Genomic DNA, 15,638 nt, shown 5'->3' on the forward strand with positions numbered 1-15,638 from the left:
CCCAATAATCACAAGTTATCCCGACCCTCCTGTAATTGCAAGACCCCCGCAGCTTTCGCACAAAACTGGAAAAATATCAATACACCCGCAGATGAAACAATAATTAGAAAAGTACTTAAATGTGCAGAGATGGACAAAATGACAATAGAACTAAAAGAATCGGATTTCTATACAATTTGGAATAGAATTTATAAGTGGCTAGAAAACAGAAGCCAAAACAGAAAATAGAGAATGTAAATGTAATGGTGATATAAATAACTAATATTATTACCAGTGTTATTATCTACTACTGTTGTTATAGGAAGGCAATGCAAAATGGAGAAGTAGAAAGGCTAAATATGAAAGCCGATACAGAAGTCTGTATAATTGCTTTACATTATTATGCATGTTTTGTGTTTTTTTTTCTTGTTGTGTTTTTTCTTTCTGTTTTTAAAGATTAAAATGTTCAATAAAAACTATTTAAAAATAAATAAATAAAAGGCCTGAGCCAGTCTATTCTACATAACAAAGATCTCCCCCCTTCAGGTCCAGGGCGATGGGATTAAGGCACGATAGGATTAGCCCTTTACCCATCTCACCACAGGGCACCTGGGAAGAAGCAAGGCTCAACCAAACCTGAATTCAAGACAGCCTAGAGTTGCCCCTGCGTGGCCCCATGGGAGCCTGACGACCAATCAGAATACAAGATCAAGATCAAAGACCAGAGAGGGCATAAAACCAGGGACTTTCAACATCTTTTCTCTTCTTCACCCAACATCTGGAAGCATGGGGTCCCCCTTTTCTGTTCAGGAGCTCAAGCCACGTGATCCTGTCCACCATTCAACCGTCTTTCCAAGCAGCCTCCGTTTTTCCAGTGCCTTTCTCCCCCACTTGGAACTGAACCCAGAAGGGCGTTTCTTCCAACAGCAGATTTCTCCAAACGTGAAGTTGCTTAAATGGATCTTCCCGAGGGATGCCCAGATGGACAATTCAGGAGAGCAATTTTGCAATCGGGGAGCTGAACTGCCAACCTCCCCTCCTCCTCCTCTTCCTCCTCTCAGTTTTGAAAAAGTAGCATCTGGAAGTCGATAAAATCTTAGCCAAGGAGAGATTTCGCCACCCTTGTTCAGTTTCCATTCAGGTGTGGCCTTCCTTGTCCTTGGCATGCCGTTTTCAAGCCGGAGTACCCGGGAAGCGAGATTGTAATCCCGACTCGCCCTTTTCCTAACCGCCACAGTGCTTTAATCGGCTCCATCTCTGCATTCTTCTTCAGCCTGACTAGCTGCTCCTCTAATTGCCATGCTTGCATCAAATGGTTCCTGGATTCTTTTCTCCTACGATGGAAGGGTGGCTGTTTGAAAACGCCCTCTGTTCCTCATTTGCAAACCATTCAAAATAATAATAATAATAATAATAATAATAATAATAATAATAATAATAAGCACCATTTTCACTTACAGCTTTTTCTAAGCACAGAGAATCTGCGAGTTTGCTATTACCCATCTTATTGTCTTCATCCGAAATAAATGGTTTCTCCCAGTGGTGAAATTCAATTTTTTTTTACTACTGGTTCTCCGTGCGTGGCTTGGTGGGTGTGGCAGGGGACGGATACTACAAAATCCCCTTTCCCACCCTGCTCTGGGGGCCAGCCAGAGGTGGCATTTGCCGGTTCTCCGAACTACTCAAAATTTCCGCTACCGGTTCTCCAGAACCTGTCAGAACCTGCTGGATTTCACCCCTGCCTTAAATCTAGTAATAAACACTGCGGTGGCAAGCATTGGAATTCATTATCTTCTTGCTGGAACTTGCTGGATTTCATTGCACCCTTGATTTCGCCTTCACCTGCTTTTTATCTGTAGCTTAAGAGCAGGATTGATCAACCTTGGCAACTCTTAAGACATGAGGACTTCAACTCCCAGAATTCCCCAGCACCCACTGAGTTGAAGTCCACAGGTCTCACAATTGCCGAGGTTAGGAAACCTTGTTGCAGGGGCTTCAATCACCTTTTCCTCTTCCTTAAACCCTGAATCCAAGGCAAGCCTAGCCTGCTTCGGATCTGTTGTGGAGCACGCTGTACCACTGCAAGCCTTTTTTTTACGTTCAAATTGTGTATTGTGGTGCAGCTCTGACATGCAACATTCCTTGCAAAGCAAAATGTTGTTTTCCAACTGGCAATGTGGACTTTGAATAGGGAGGATTGTCTTCCTACAGCGTCACCAAAGACATGCACTTTGCTCCTTTGTGAGGTGTGTGTGTGAGAGACAATTTGGGAGAATCTGAGAACATTTCAGGTCAATTTGTTTGACAAACTAAATATGCGCCAAAGACAAATTATTTGTGTCTATTCTATTCTACAAGGGAGTAAATTACTCTTTGTATATACTGTATGTTCTCGAATTACAATCACAATTGAGCCCAAAATTTATGTTGCTAAGTGAAAAAATTGTTAAGTGAGTTTTGCCCCATTTTATGATTTAATGTTGGCATAATGTTACATTTAGCAATAAACAGTCTATTTGTTTGATTACATCAGCTTATTAAGTCACCCACCTCCTAAGATCCCAGGCAATTTGGAATGATATGAATTAAAGTTGTAAATTGCATAAATCAAATCTCTCCAGATAGTTTTGGAACTACAATTCCATTATTCCCCAGTGCACATTCCTGATAAACCCACAAGTGTTACACAAGCACAGCAGCCCTGTTTTCGGCTACTCTTTAGAAAAAGCGTCGCTTTAAGAGGTGTGCTGCCCAGAATTCCCCAGTCTCCATGGGGAGTAGGGAATTCTGGGAGATGAAGTCCACATATCCAGAACCTGCTGGGGTTGAGAAATATTGCTCCAGTGTTTCCTATGAGGAAATATACTTCTGGATGCAAAGGTCTTTTTTTCTGTAAAAACTTTTATTTTTTTCCTTTCCATATATATATATATATTCACAAATATACATTCTCATAAGTACTCTTAATATTTACCTGTTGTCTTCTAGCATTTATCACCGCCCCGAGTCCCTTCGGCACCGGCCCAAGTCCCTTCGGGGAGAGGGGGTGGTCTAGAAATCAAATAAAATTAAATTAAAATTAAATCACAATCTGTTTAAAAATATACAAAGCATAATCGGAATCTCTTTCTTTCCACCCGGTACATCCATCTTGTTTTGCAACCTTCGCCTTCTTTCTTCCCTACCTCCCTTCTCTCCCTTCTTCTTTCATCCTCTCCTTCCTCTTTTCTTCTTCCCCTCCCTTTCCCCCACTCCTCCTCTCTTCTCCTCCTCCTTACCCTCTCTCCTACTCTTACTACCCCTCCCTTACTTCCTCTCCTTTACCCTTTCTTCTTTTCCCTCTTCTTTCTCCCTCCTTCTGTTGTTGCCCTTATTTTCTTCTTCACTCTTAATGGATTTTCGGGATGAAATTACAGCGGTCTCATATTTACATAGAAATAAATTTCCTCTTCCACATTGCATTTACCTATAATAATTCCACTCGTATCATCTTTTAAACTGTATATTTGTATCTCAGTATGTTTCTATTTCCCCCAAAAAATGGATGTGAAGGTTTTTATATGGCTATGATTGACAACAGCCATCAGCAGTCCTTTTATCTACATTTTAATCTCAAATCAGAGAGTTTGTGATTTTGCCACCCACCCAACAACAACATCTGGAAATCAGGGAGGAGGGAAATACTGGTGGTGAAGATATTTGGCTGAAGTAAGAATGGAAGATTCTTGATTAAGAACAGTCTGTTATTCTTAATAACGTGAGGTGTATAGGAGTTGCTTCACATTCATTTTGAGAGATTTTGGAAAGTTTGAGGCTGATTTACATAACCACATACTGAGCTTGTTAGTCATTAGGCTCATGACAGGACAAACAGTGCATTTGGGTGTGTGTGTGTGTGTGTGTGTGTGTCTCAAACTTGACGAAACACAAGCAGTTAAGTGTACTTCTGTAAAATGTGCAAAAATAGCTCCTTATAAATAATGCCAAAGATGGATGTGAAGTCAGAAAATGCCCCCCCCCCCCCCCCCCAATGAGAAGCTTGGTGTTCATTATACATCCATTCTTGCTTGGGTAAGGAGTGAGTCATCAGCTCACCCTGGTTGGAAACATGACAGTGGTGGAAAATTTGACATTTGCACACAAGCTGAAACTTTTTTTTTAAAAAAAAGTTTAGTTTAGTTCCTTTGCAGCTTGTATTTTTCTAGCTTTCTTTGTACTGTCAAAATAACTTCTGGTACCGTCCTCCCCCTGCAGTTGAAATGGTGGAGCTACAGAAGCATATTAAATGCTCCTCTCGGGACCTTGATAGACAAAAGGACTTTTTCATTTAATAACCAGGGGAACACTTAATTTAATTTTACAATGTAGAAGCTTCTGGCTGCACAAGATTCTGAAGCTGGCTGGGGAATTCTGGGAGTTGAAGTCCACAAGTCTTAAAGAGTTCCCAAGTTTGGACAGCCTGGCTTACAGATATTACAATTTACGAATATCCCCCTGTATAAGTATCATAACTTTAAGCCTCATGCTGGCTGGGAAATTCTGGGAGTTGAAGTCCACAGGCCTTAAATCTTGGGGTGTCCAATCCAACTTAGCCTTTTGAGTGAGCAGTTACTGGTTTTTTAAACTATTATCTCTGCCTGTAGCTCCTCCATTCTCGTTGAAGCCTCTCTCAGCCCCGTCATGTCCCCCAGACTAAATAACACAAAGCCCAGTTGGCACAATTGATACCCTAGTAAAGCTGGCATTATCAATGGAACAACATAACAGAATTACCGTGGGAAGCGGCGCCAAACCTGCTGAGACTACAAGTCCCAGAATTCCTAACAAGGGGAAAAAATTGCTACTGGAGGGAGGGGCTACAACGTTAAGCCGTTACCTGGCAACGCGTTTCCCGACATGCTTCGACCGACGCCTCCTAGAGCGCCGAAGGCTCCCAGCGTGCCTTGCGCGTCTCCATGGTTACCAGCCCCGGGCGTCCAACTGAGGCCTAGGCCGCTGCTGCCTAGCAGGCGGGATGAGGCGGCCAGGGGGGCCGCCGCCGCCGCTTCTCCTGAGGCGGGCCGTTCTCTTTCTCTTGCTGCTACCCGGGGTTTGCCCGTCCACGGCCGGCCCGACGAGCGAAGTCCCTTCGAAACCGGCCACCAGCCCGGGCGGAGCCACCGCGGCGTGGTCGACAACAACAACAACAGAGGGCCCTCCTCTTTCGCCCCTCAGCCAGGCGATGTCGACGGCGGGCCCCGTCGAGGCATCCAGCCCCCGTCACACGTCTCCCCAAACGCCGTCTCATGTCGGCCCGTGGCCGGCGCCCGTGACCAAGGGTGGGTCTCCTGTGGGGGCTGATGGCGCCTCCATGGACAGGAGCAGTCATGCCGGCGTCTCGGGGCGAAAGAAGCTGGCGGGAGGAGAGGGGCTCTGGCTGTCCCTTCATCGCTGCGGCAGGCGGGACTACAGTTCCCAGCATCCTGGGCTATAGGAAGCAAGCCTAAGGAGTCTGGAAATTCTATTTATTCTATTTATTTGTTATATTTATTTGCCGCCTATCTCGCCATGGGGCTACACCAGGCGGCTTATAACAATAAAACGGAAAATGATTTTTTAAAAAGTGTAAAGACAAGAATAGCAAAGGGATAAAAATAAACAAATGGAAGTACAACAGTATAATTTTTCTTAAAAAGAAAAAGAAAACTTATGTCAATTCATTCAGTTCAGGCCTGATAACTTAGTTGTAAGTCTGGATCATTACCAGAGCATCTACGGCCCTATTTCCATGGTTTTTCTCCTTGGTAAATCCCATGTGTATACATGGCTAAAAGAAAAGAAATCTTGAGCTGAAATATTTTTCGGTTCAATTGCTGTGAATTGAAATAGTTCATGCAAAATGATGTTCACTGTTTCTGGCAGTGGGGGGAGGGCATGCATATTTAATAAACTATGGTTCATTGAACAGTCAGCCAGATGTTCAGTCTGAATTCGGCATTTTATCCATCTATGCAGGTTTTTTGATGGTGTCTAAGACATCATCGCAGGTTGTCAGCTATTCCACCAAATCGATTTGCCTTTTGCAATTGATCGATGAGATTTCCCAATGCTGATGATATTCAAGAGGTGCTCCAGATGTTTTGAAATTGCATTCAAGGTTCTTTTTATTATTATTACTTAACTATTCACTACTATTCTTGTCAAATCTATTTTTCAGTGACCGAGCTCTGCGTCTGTGACCTGCTGGAGAATCAGTGTGATGTAAATTGTTGTTGCGATCCTGTTTGCACAGCTGTGGATTTCAGCGTCTTTACTGCCTGTTCGGTTCCCGTTGTCACGTAAGTGCGCCTGTTCTAGACTGACGCAAATGTTCCTTTGGACGTGTCCGCAGAGATCTCGAATGCACTCTGTTTGAACTTGCCACATCAGAATGGCAAATGGAGGATGCAGTCCCTGGGGCAATGTCCCTCAGATTAAAGCAAAAAATGTATATTAATAGAATGAAAGTAGGATCTGGTTCAAATAAGCAGCTTTTGAAGTGGCACAGTCTCCTCATGAAATAGTCCCGGTGCAGAATACAGAGGGCAGAGGGGTTTCATGAAAAGCTTTTCCGAGTCACAGTGCCTGTGAAGTGAAATACCAGCGTGCTGGGGAGAAAGCTTTTCTGAGCCTGTGAGGCTTCCTTGCAGAGAGGTTTTTTGGCTGCTAGGTACATAGCGGAATTCAATCATTTGAACACTACGCAAATTAAATAGAGTCAAAAATGCAAAGCACGAGATAAAATGTTTTGCATTTGCTAAATTCCGCATCAGCCCTTTACATAACAGAATTGCCACTTGCTTTCATTTTGGTGCCCACTTTCATGTCTCTGGATTCAAAAACAAAAGTATTTGTCTACTTCTCCATATTGGAACAAATACCTCTGTGCCTACCGAGATATTTTTAGGGGTGCATTTTTGAACACTGGGTGCACTATTAATAACCCATTGCAATCTGCATCCTGTTTTATTGTTACTTGTTCTGTATGCCATTTCCTTTTTGGCAGCCTCCCCACTCTCCTTTCCACGGCTTCTTTCTCCTCTGGTGTTCTTATGCATTGTGAATTTGACAACCAAATTAAACCTTTGTGGATTAGCGATGCCCTATTTAAATATCAATATGCCAGCAAGTTTCCTGTTGCAGCCTCCCAAGACAGATTTTGTAGCCCTTTTCCAGAGCCATCTCTTCTTCACAGGTCTATTCAAAACCACCGGCTTCATTTATCCAACTGCTCTCTTTCCCCTCACAAGACCTCAGCGTGTCTCCTTGCAGAAAAAATCCACAGCTCTTTGGAACAAGAATTGTGCCACCCTAAGGTTTAATCCCAGCTTTTATTTGGCCCCTGTGCCAATTGCCACCTACACTCAGTATTTTGAGAACCGTTAGGCGTGTCAGAGTTAAAGCTGACTACTAAATGAATTTTTACCTATGAAATGAAGTATCAGTAGAGAGGCACAGGTCGGTTGAATGCATTGGCTTCTGGAAGGTCTGGCTTAACATTTGACCCCTTGTTATTACATTGTCTAAAATATTTTTTCAAATCCATTTGCGCTACTGACTATTTGCACCTGGTGGTTTGATTTCAGAGGGTTTTTTAAATCATTTATGTGCCTTGTTTCAACAACCATTTTTTTCCGAATGGATTTTTTTCCCCCTCCATGGAGGAAAAAGAGCATTCCTGTGTGTAAAAAAGATTAAAATGCTGACAAGCTTTTATTTTCTCTAGAGGTGATGGGCATTTCTGCAGACAACCAGAAGCCCTCTATTCCATAGATCAATCAGTTCAGCCACCAGAAAGGATATTTCAGCTGGTCGAAAAAGTCAACCCCTCTGTGTTCTGCCTTCAGACCTCCAACTGTAAGTAGAACAGACCAAAGCCTCGTTGAATATGTCACTCTGAGGATAAGTAAAACTGATGGGATAGGATAGTACTTGAGGGGAGTTCAACAGTGGTTGAAAAAACACATCACTTGTTGAGGTTAGTGGCCATCTAGGTCAGTCTCTCCAAATTTGACCACTTTGCAACTGGTGGACTTCATCTCCCAGAATTCCTCAGCCAGCCAAGTTTGGAGAGCATATGAAATATTTAATTCAAATAAAATGACTTTTTCTCCCCCTGATCATGTCCAAGACTTGCAACATCAGTACACATCCCCCATCCTGAAGAGCCAAGTCAAAAGATGAAGCTTTATTGTTCCAGTGTGTTTCCTTCCATTTCTGAAGAGAGAAAGGTAGCCAGGGGTAGCAATTAAGATGTTGAAAAACAAGTAGCAAGGTGTTTTTTTCCCATACAATCACAATGCTCAGGACATGCAGGGATCTAGTTCCAAAATGCCCCGATGCAATGGGATGTACTTCTCAAGCTTTCTTTCTTTTTCTTTCCTTTTCTTTTTGCAGATAAAGCTGGCCTCTCCTTCCAAGCTCCAGAAATACCCACTCTGCAGAATTTCGACAGGCTCCTTCAAGAATTTGACAGGGGCAGCTTTGCTACTGGAAAGGATCTCGTGTTGGAAGCGGAGTCAGGGACCCCGCGTGAGGCTGGTGCAAACGACACCAGCAGATACAAAGTAAAGAGCTCCTCTTTGCACATCCCATCTCCTGAAGCCACTTTAGATTTTGGTCCAGGGGACAAACGCAGGGGCTTCACATGTCTGTCTAACGTCTAAGCAGTTTCCCTAAGGCTGATACTCGGGGCTGGAGAAGGCCGAGCAAAAGCTTCCCAGGGATGAACGGGGACTGTGGAACTTCTTCCTGGTGGAAAATGAAGTTTCTTTTCTTGTCCTTTGACAGTTTAAGGATCTCATTCAAACCACCGACGGCTTTCTGAGGCTGCCTGCTCCACTTTTTTCCCACTGTGCTTATGACAACCCTGCAGGTCAGAGAACAGCTTCTTCCTTCTGGAGCTACTCCTGGGTTGTTGTTTAGGGACAGGGGCTTGGAATAAAATGTCCTGTTGTGCTCTGTTTTTCTCGACTACGGGATCTCCCATAGGCCCCATCTTACCTCCCTGAAGGAAACCCAACAAGATGGCTCTGCCCGAAGGGTTTTTGTCTGGCTTCACAATTTGTGTGTGTGAAGGATTTGTGTTTCTAAGAGTTGCCGTAGAAACTTTGAAAGGAAGGCCCAAATTTAGTGGATGTGGATGAAATACAAAACTGGGGCTTAAGATTTCTGAGCTGGAGGTAGAGAAACTATGCCTGCACTGTATCTCTAGCTAAAGCCCTGGACAGCAGTTGCCATCCAGTTACAGTGTCCTTCTTACCACAACCATCATCCTCAGCTAGATGGGGCTGCAGGGAAGTTTGGACGAGGCTTCTTTTATCACAAGTTTCTGTTCTGAATTAATCTGAACTTCCTTTGTTGTAATTCACACACGTGTTTAGATATTTAATATTTTCTAAGTAAATAAGGGGGAGCACATATGCGTATGAATTACAGAAATGAAGGGAGAGAAAAGACAGCTTGCTGCAATGGAGCCCACTCTAAGCCGTGCATTCTGGGGCTTTTAATTTAATCCTTAAAAGGGATCTAATCTTCCCCAAGAAGAAGATTTCCCTCTGAATCCTGTTCTTTGCTGCTTTCCCCAGGCTTCTTAATGAGCCAGGCTGAAAAATGTAACACGGCCATGAAGATGGAGGAATGCACCGCACTTCCCGAACTCAGCATGCTGTTTTACACCAATTTTAGCATTTTGGCGGTGAGTGCTTATTTTGGGAGCCTTTAGAATGCACAAAACACGAATGGAAAGGTGGGGGGTGAACTCAGAACAGTGGTTTATTTTTCATTCAGAGACAAAAGAGTTCTCTGACACGGATGCCCAGAGGTTAGGGCAAGGCCAGCCAGTTTGTCGTTTGTACTATACGTGGCAACGCTTTACCTGAAACTTGACGACTTCTTCTTCTTCTTTAATTCCCATTAGGTACCCAATTCGAGCCAAACAGTAAGTTTAATTTTAATTCCCACTTTGAGCCATTTATAATGCCTCTGTAGGCAGATTGTACTTAATGATACTTAATGGCAACTCTCCCACTATAATTAAGAAATAACGGGGCGGTTAACACTAGGTGGATCTTCCGAGTGACATCTCTATTTTGGTGGGTGAATTTTAAAACGGTTGCAAAGCAAACTTGCTCTCCTTGGAAGCAGGCGGGTGCGGCCCAAAGGATGCATCTGGACAGGGCCAAGGAGAAAGAGGCAGCAGGTGCTTCTCTGCTATCTTTGCTTCCTTTGGGGGAAAAATGGAAACGAATTCGCCTCTACGTATGATCTTATTAAGATTTTTCTTACCCTGCATGATGAGTAAAATTTTACCTTAAAACATTTCAGGGATTCCAGAACAGAAAACTTTCCCCGAGAGAGGGCTTTTTTAAAGGAGCATGTCAATTTTTCCTTGAACAACTGTCAATTACATGAAGGATAAGGGAGAATATTTGTTTTTCCCAGATAACTTTCCCTGCTCTTTCCTAGGGCTATGTGTCACTAGTGTGTATGTGGTTTAATCATAGTTTAAACAAACCACACCCTAGGGCTAAAACACCAGCCGTAATGTCTGAATCCTGCCTGTGTACAGAGCGAACTTGTATCAAGTGGTGGTCGCTTATGAATCATTTCAGGTCAACGTCACCATCCAGTCCATCACAATTCAGGTGCCGGAGGGGCTGCGCACTCGCCTGGCTAACGCAGACGCGGTGTTGCTCCCTGCGTTAAATAATCAGTCGTGCAGCAACGTCGTTCTTGAGGTAGGCAACTCTTTCGTGCAGGAACAACAAACTTTTGCACTTAAGTCCCAGAGAAAACGTGGAATGTTTGACACTCTCTTCACTACCTCAGTTAAAACCAAGATTTATGTCAGGCATGTCCAACCTTTTGGCTTGCCTGGTCTGCCTTGAGTGGAGAGGAATTGTCTTGTGCCTTAAAGACCATGTAAAAGTAACCTTTAAAAAGTTTACGATCTTGTGGGGCTGCGTAACTAGCTGCCCGTGTTGGACAGGCCTGGTTTATGTTAACCATGGACAGTTTATGAATTATCCCAGGTTGGCTGAGCCTAGCAGAAAGGCTACCTGGGTTTAAGGGAGCCTCGACTTTGTTGCATTTGCCGAACTAAAAACACTGAAACACGAGAGAAAGAAGGGCATTTTTGTTTGGCTTGATTATGGCACCCATCTTCTGGAACTCTTCTGGAACTGTCAGACGGCCCTGGCCCCCTCTCTGCCCCCGACACAGAGCCTTCCACAGACTCCAGGACTGGCCCAGGTTCCTCCCCAACCTCCTCACTGTCTGAATCTGCTGCCAGCTCTGCTGGCGGGCCACAACAGGAATATAAAAGCCCTATAAAAGCCAGATGTTGTGAGCCACCTAGAGTAAATTTGGAGTCGGGCAGCACCTGAGTCAAACAAAGTAAATCACCCTTGCCTTTCAGGCCAGTTACGTTATGACCTTCACCGAGGCAGGTGAAATCGTGGGGGCAACCGTCTCGCTGGTTCTGGGGACAGTTCATACCAGTGTCGTTTTTCTGCAGCAGATGTTTGCCATCCGTTTCATACAGGTAACTCCTAAATTATGAGAATGTGGGTTTTTTTAATATTGAATTTCCCCCCCTCAGGGCCCTGGAGACTTCACACTGGAAGAAAAGTATTTCTCAGAAGGAAGGGGGAAGCGTTAAAGGTTTATATTTCAATTTCAGCTCTGATTTGTTTGAGTCATTGTTTCTCTACTGCAGGTCACAATAATAATAATAATAATAATAATAATAATAATAATAATAATAATAATAATAATAATAGCTACTTAATAAAGCAGTCTCTACAATTCTAAGAGATTTGTGGCCTGGTATTCAAAGCAAAGTGAAAAAACAGTAATTTGCAACATTTATTTTTTTGAACAGCAAGATACTCAGCCGGTTCCTTTCAGCGGAAGCCCCGGTTATCTCATTGGGTTACCGATAAGAGCGGGATTCAGATCCACTGGATATCCTTTTTTTCCTCCATTATTTAAGCAAAACTCACTCTGGAAAACGGGTGCTGCAAGAGTCATAAGCGTGGAACAACAATCATCAGTGCCTTTTTCAGGGCCATTGTAGCTTCAAACCGTCACTAAATGAATCTTTGTAAGTCAAGGACTACCCGTAGCTGGCATTGTGGAGCTGGGCTCAGCCCTTGCTTTGAATCGGTTCTGCTGCTTCTTGTACCAATTCTGCCCTCAGGTTTGCAAGCCACAACCTAGGATGTACGTATTGTGCAAATCCTTCTAATTGGGGCTAATTCAGGAATCCACGATTAAAGAAACCCTAAGCCCAGTTGCACCACTTTGTTTTTCCTTCACTCGCTGCGTTCACCTCGGGGGTCATTCAGAGTCTGAACCAAGGAAGCCAGCTGACCATGATGAAAAGCACCCCAGCCCAGGATTGTTTCCAGGCAGAAGGGAGCCGAACCCCAATACTGTTTGGGTACGATATGGTCTCCGGATGCAAAGTGCGGTAAGGAATAAGCTGCGCTACTGTTCGGACAAGTTGTCTCTCCTCCTTACCTGGATGCCGGGAAGGTGGATGGGTGCGTTCATTGCAATGTTCTGGCCCAGGCTTCCTTAGAATGCAAGAAGCAGAGTCTTGGTCCCACCAAAACCTTTTTTCTTTACACGACTGTGAATTCCTTTCACTCAGTCGGCAACGCTTAGTAAGCAGTTTTTCAGAGAAATCCATCCACACGCACCTTACCTCGTTTAGAGAGCTGCCAAATACTAGTTTCCAAACACAGGGCAAGGCAAAACTTGGCACAGAGTGTCTTACAGTCACAAACAGAACTTTCCACTCTTGACACGACCGAATGAACAAATTGTTTCCTCAAAAGCCCCCTCCCTGTTTGTTCCTCCTTTGTTTCCTCTGGGAGGGGCCAATCACCTCTAAGGTGTGGCTTTACTCCCAAGTGGACCCTGCTTTCTTAGTTGCTCTTGTCTTCTGGCAGCTGTGCGCATGTGCACACTGGGAACAGGCTCCAGCTGTTCCTCTGCCTCACTGCTGTTTAGCTCCCTCTCTGCGTCCGACGCAGAGCCCTCCTCTGAGCTTTCCTCAACCCCACAGGACTGGCCCATGCTCCCTCCCCAACCTCCTCACTGCTTGACTCTGCCCTGCGGCAGGCCACAACATGCCACAACTACCCTGTCCAGCGTGGTGGTCAGTCTTTCTGGTCCCGAAATCCTCAGGAATTGCTAGGGGGCTTTTGTGGCGGGATGAGGGGGGGGTTTCTCCGCCCTCTTCTGAAAGTCACCACTTTTATTTTTCCTCTGCTTATTTCTGAGTAACCTCATCCCAACTTTCAAAAGAACACAAGCCCAGTTTCACTTAGCTCTTCCACAGGGAGATGAAATCCATTTACACAGCCATCCTCCCCGGTTGCTGATGACCGCTTTCTTTCTTGAAGCATTCCCGACAGTGCTGAATGTACGCTTCTGGCGCCAGAGATCCTAAGGGTGCTGAAGGGCCAAAATTTCCCAGACTACGTGGCCTCTTTTGGAGATTCCTTGCCTCAGAACGGACCGGACTGGGTCCAAATCTCTTACAATTCCACCAAACCGGTAAGAAGTCAGACTAATATCTGGGTGGATGTCTTCTTCACCTCAAGAACTGTGCTGGAAGAGAAACTCTACCCCGAGACTATTTAGGGGGTGGGGGATGCAAATAGGCTATGTAACAGCCACTTCCTTTGGGTTCTGCAAACTATTGTGAGAATTCTATCATTCTAGAATATAGTTCTACAAACTATAGTGAGGGACTAATACCACTCTATAAAGCCTTAGTAAGACCACACCTGGAATACTGCATCCTGTTTTGGTCACCACATTATAAAAAAAGATGTTGAGACTCTAGAAAGAGTGCAGAGAAGAGCAACTAGGATGATGAGGGGACTGGCTAAACATAGGATGGACGGTTGCAGGAACTGGGCATGGCTAGTCTAGTGAAGAGAAGGACCAGGGGAGACTGGATAGCAGTTGTCCAATATCTCAGGGGTTGCCCCAAAGAAGAGGGAGTCAAGCTATTTTTCAAAGGAAGAATGGATGGAAAGTGACCGAGGAGAGATTCAGCATGGAAATAAATAGAAATTTCCTGACAGTGAGAGCAATCAACCCATGGAGCAGAAGTTGCCTTTGGAAGTTGTGGGAGCTTCATCCCTGGAGGCTTTCAAGAAGAGACTGGGCTGCCATCTGTCAGAAACAGTGGAAGGTGTCCTGCTTTGGGGGTGGTGGTTGGATTAGATGACCTACAAGGTCCCTTCCAACTCTGATAATCTGTAAATCTGTAATATGTAGGCTAGCTTAAAAAAAAAACTCGAAACACAGCACAAAACAATGCTGGGGAATTTACAAATGTCCCCAAGCAGTTTGGGGGCTGCTTTCATTCTTATCTTAGCAATCTGCACTCTCACCGCTGACTCAAAACGCTCCAAGCCCTGTTTACGGGACAAAATGCAGTAGGTGACATCCTGCATACTTAGCTGGAGGGGGGGTGGGGGGAAGGGCCCCTCCCCTCCCCTCATGCAAAGCAGGCCTTGTGACCGGCAGACTTCTGACTCCCTTCCAGGCCACCTGTGAAATCCCCATGTCCTTTGAAGTGCAAGTGAAGTGGACTAAATACGGCTCCTTGGTGAACCCCCAGGCTAAGACCGAGAGCGTCACAGTGACCATAAGGACGGCTGCCTTACCCAAGGTGGGTGGTGAATTTCTGGGAAAGGGTGGTTGGGGGGGGGGGGGATGGAAGAACACTGGGAGCTTATTTTTAACTTTAGCGCACTCATTCCGTGATCGCAAGGGACGGTGAGTGGGTGTTAAGACATCTGCCCAATAAAACTGGCATTCTCTTCTGAACGGGTAACTGACTCCTGGCAGCACGGCTGGGCGGGGAATTCTGGGCGTCGTAGTCCACACACCTTAAAGTTGCAGAAGTTGAGAAACACTGGTCTAGATCCCATTTGGGGGGAAAGTGGTGGTCTGATGGGGTCTCTCTCTCTCTCACAGGTCGAGCCAGGAAGTGAAAGCATTGTGGAGATACTCAGCTCCGTCTCCTTTGTGGATATCTCTGCCCCTGCACAGCCAGGATACAAAGCTTGGCCCACCATCGAGGCCCACCTGCCCTTTGATTTCTTCTTCCCTTTTGTTTGAAACCCCCTGAAGAGGCCGGCCTCCTTTTCTTTTAAAGGGGGGGGGGCGTTCTTCAGAGCCAGGCTGAAGTGGAAAAAAGTTGTTGCATCCAAGGGAACAGAGAGCAAAGTCACTTCTGGCAGCATCGATTTTGGGAAGACTCCCGGCTGGGATTACGGTGGACCTTGGCAGAGTTTGGTTGAAGGCTAGTTGATAAGTGAATACGGACCGAGGCATGGATTCTGCCAGGCGCTACTGCACAGGAGAAGCAAGCAGATGGGAAGGCTGGGAGGTGGAGGTCCCTGGTTGGAGAACTTGGCTTGCTATACCCCAAGTCAAGTATAACGGGGGGCCTTCAGGAACTTAAGATGCCATCGTTAATGGAGCTCAAAGGGCACCAGAAAAATAAAGAATTCCCATTCTGAAACAGGGACGTTGGAGGAGGATTCTGCCCTCGTACCTGAAGAAACCCCTTCCGACTCTTACGAGGGCAGCTTTGGAGAACTACCGGA

The 15,638-nt window shown here is 45.1% G+C and overlaps 1 protein-coding gene across 1 annotated transcript; it reads left to right on the top strand.

The window, feature by feature from the left end:
- The first annotated feature begins 4,921 nt into the window (after nucleotides 1–4,921).
- Nucleotides 4,922–15,497, top strand: TCTN1 (tectonic family member 1). The gene is made up of 14 exons (XM_081966313.1): nucleotides 4,922–5,297; nucleotides 6,176–6,296; nucleotides 7,724–7,854; nucleotides 8,395–8,564; nucleotides 8,788–8,872; nucleotides 9,585–9,694; nucleotides 9,917–9,937; nucleotides 10,611–10,736; nucleotides 11,417–11,542; nucleotides 11,882–11,964; nucleotides 12,332–12,472; nucleotides 13,413–13,566; nucleotides 14,570–14,695; nucleotides 15,004–15,497. Exons 1-14 carry the CDS (start codon nucleotides 4,994–4,996, stop codon nucleotides 15,145–15,147), a joined length of 1,842 nt encoding a protein of 613 aa, XP_081822439.1. The 5' UTR covers nucleotides 4,922–4,993; the 3' UTR covers nucleotides 15,148–15,497.
- The last annotated feature ends 141 nt before the right edge of the window (nucleotides 15,498–15,638 follow it).

The sequence above is a fragment of the Natrix helvetica genome, assembly GCF_964273705.1.
Source record: "Natrix helvetica genome assembly, chromosome: 14".
Lineage (NCBI taxonomy): Eukaryota > Metazoa > Chordata > Lepidosauria > Squamata > Natricidae > Natrix > Natrix helvetica.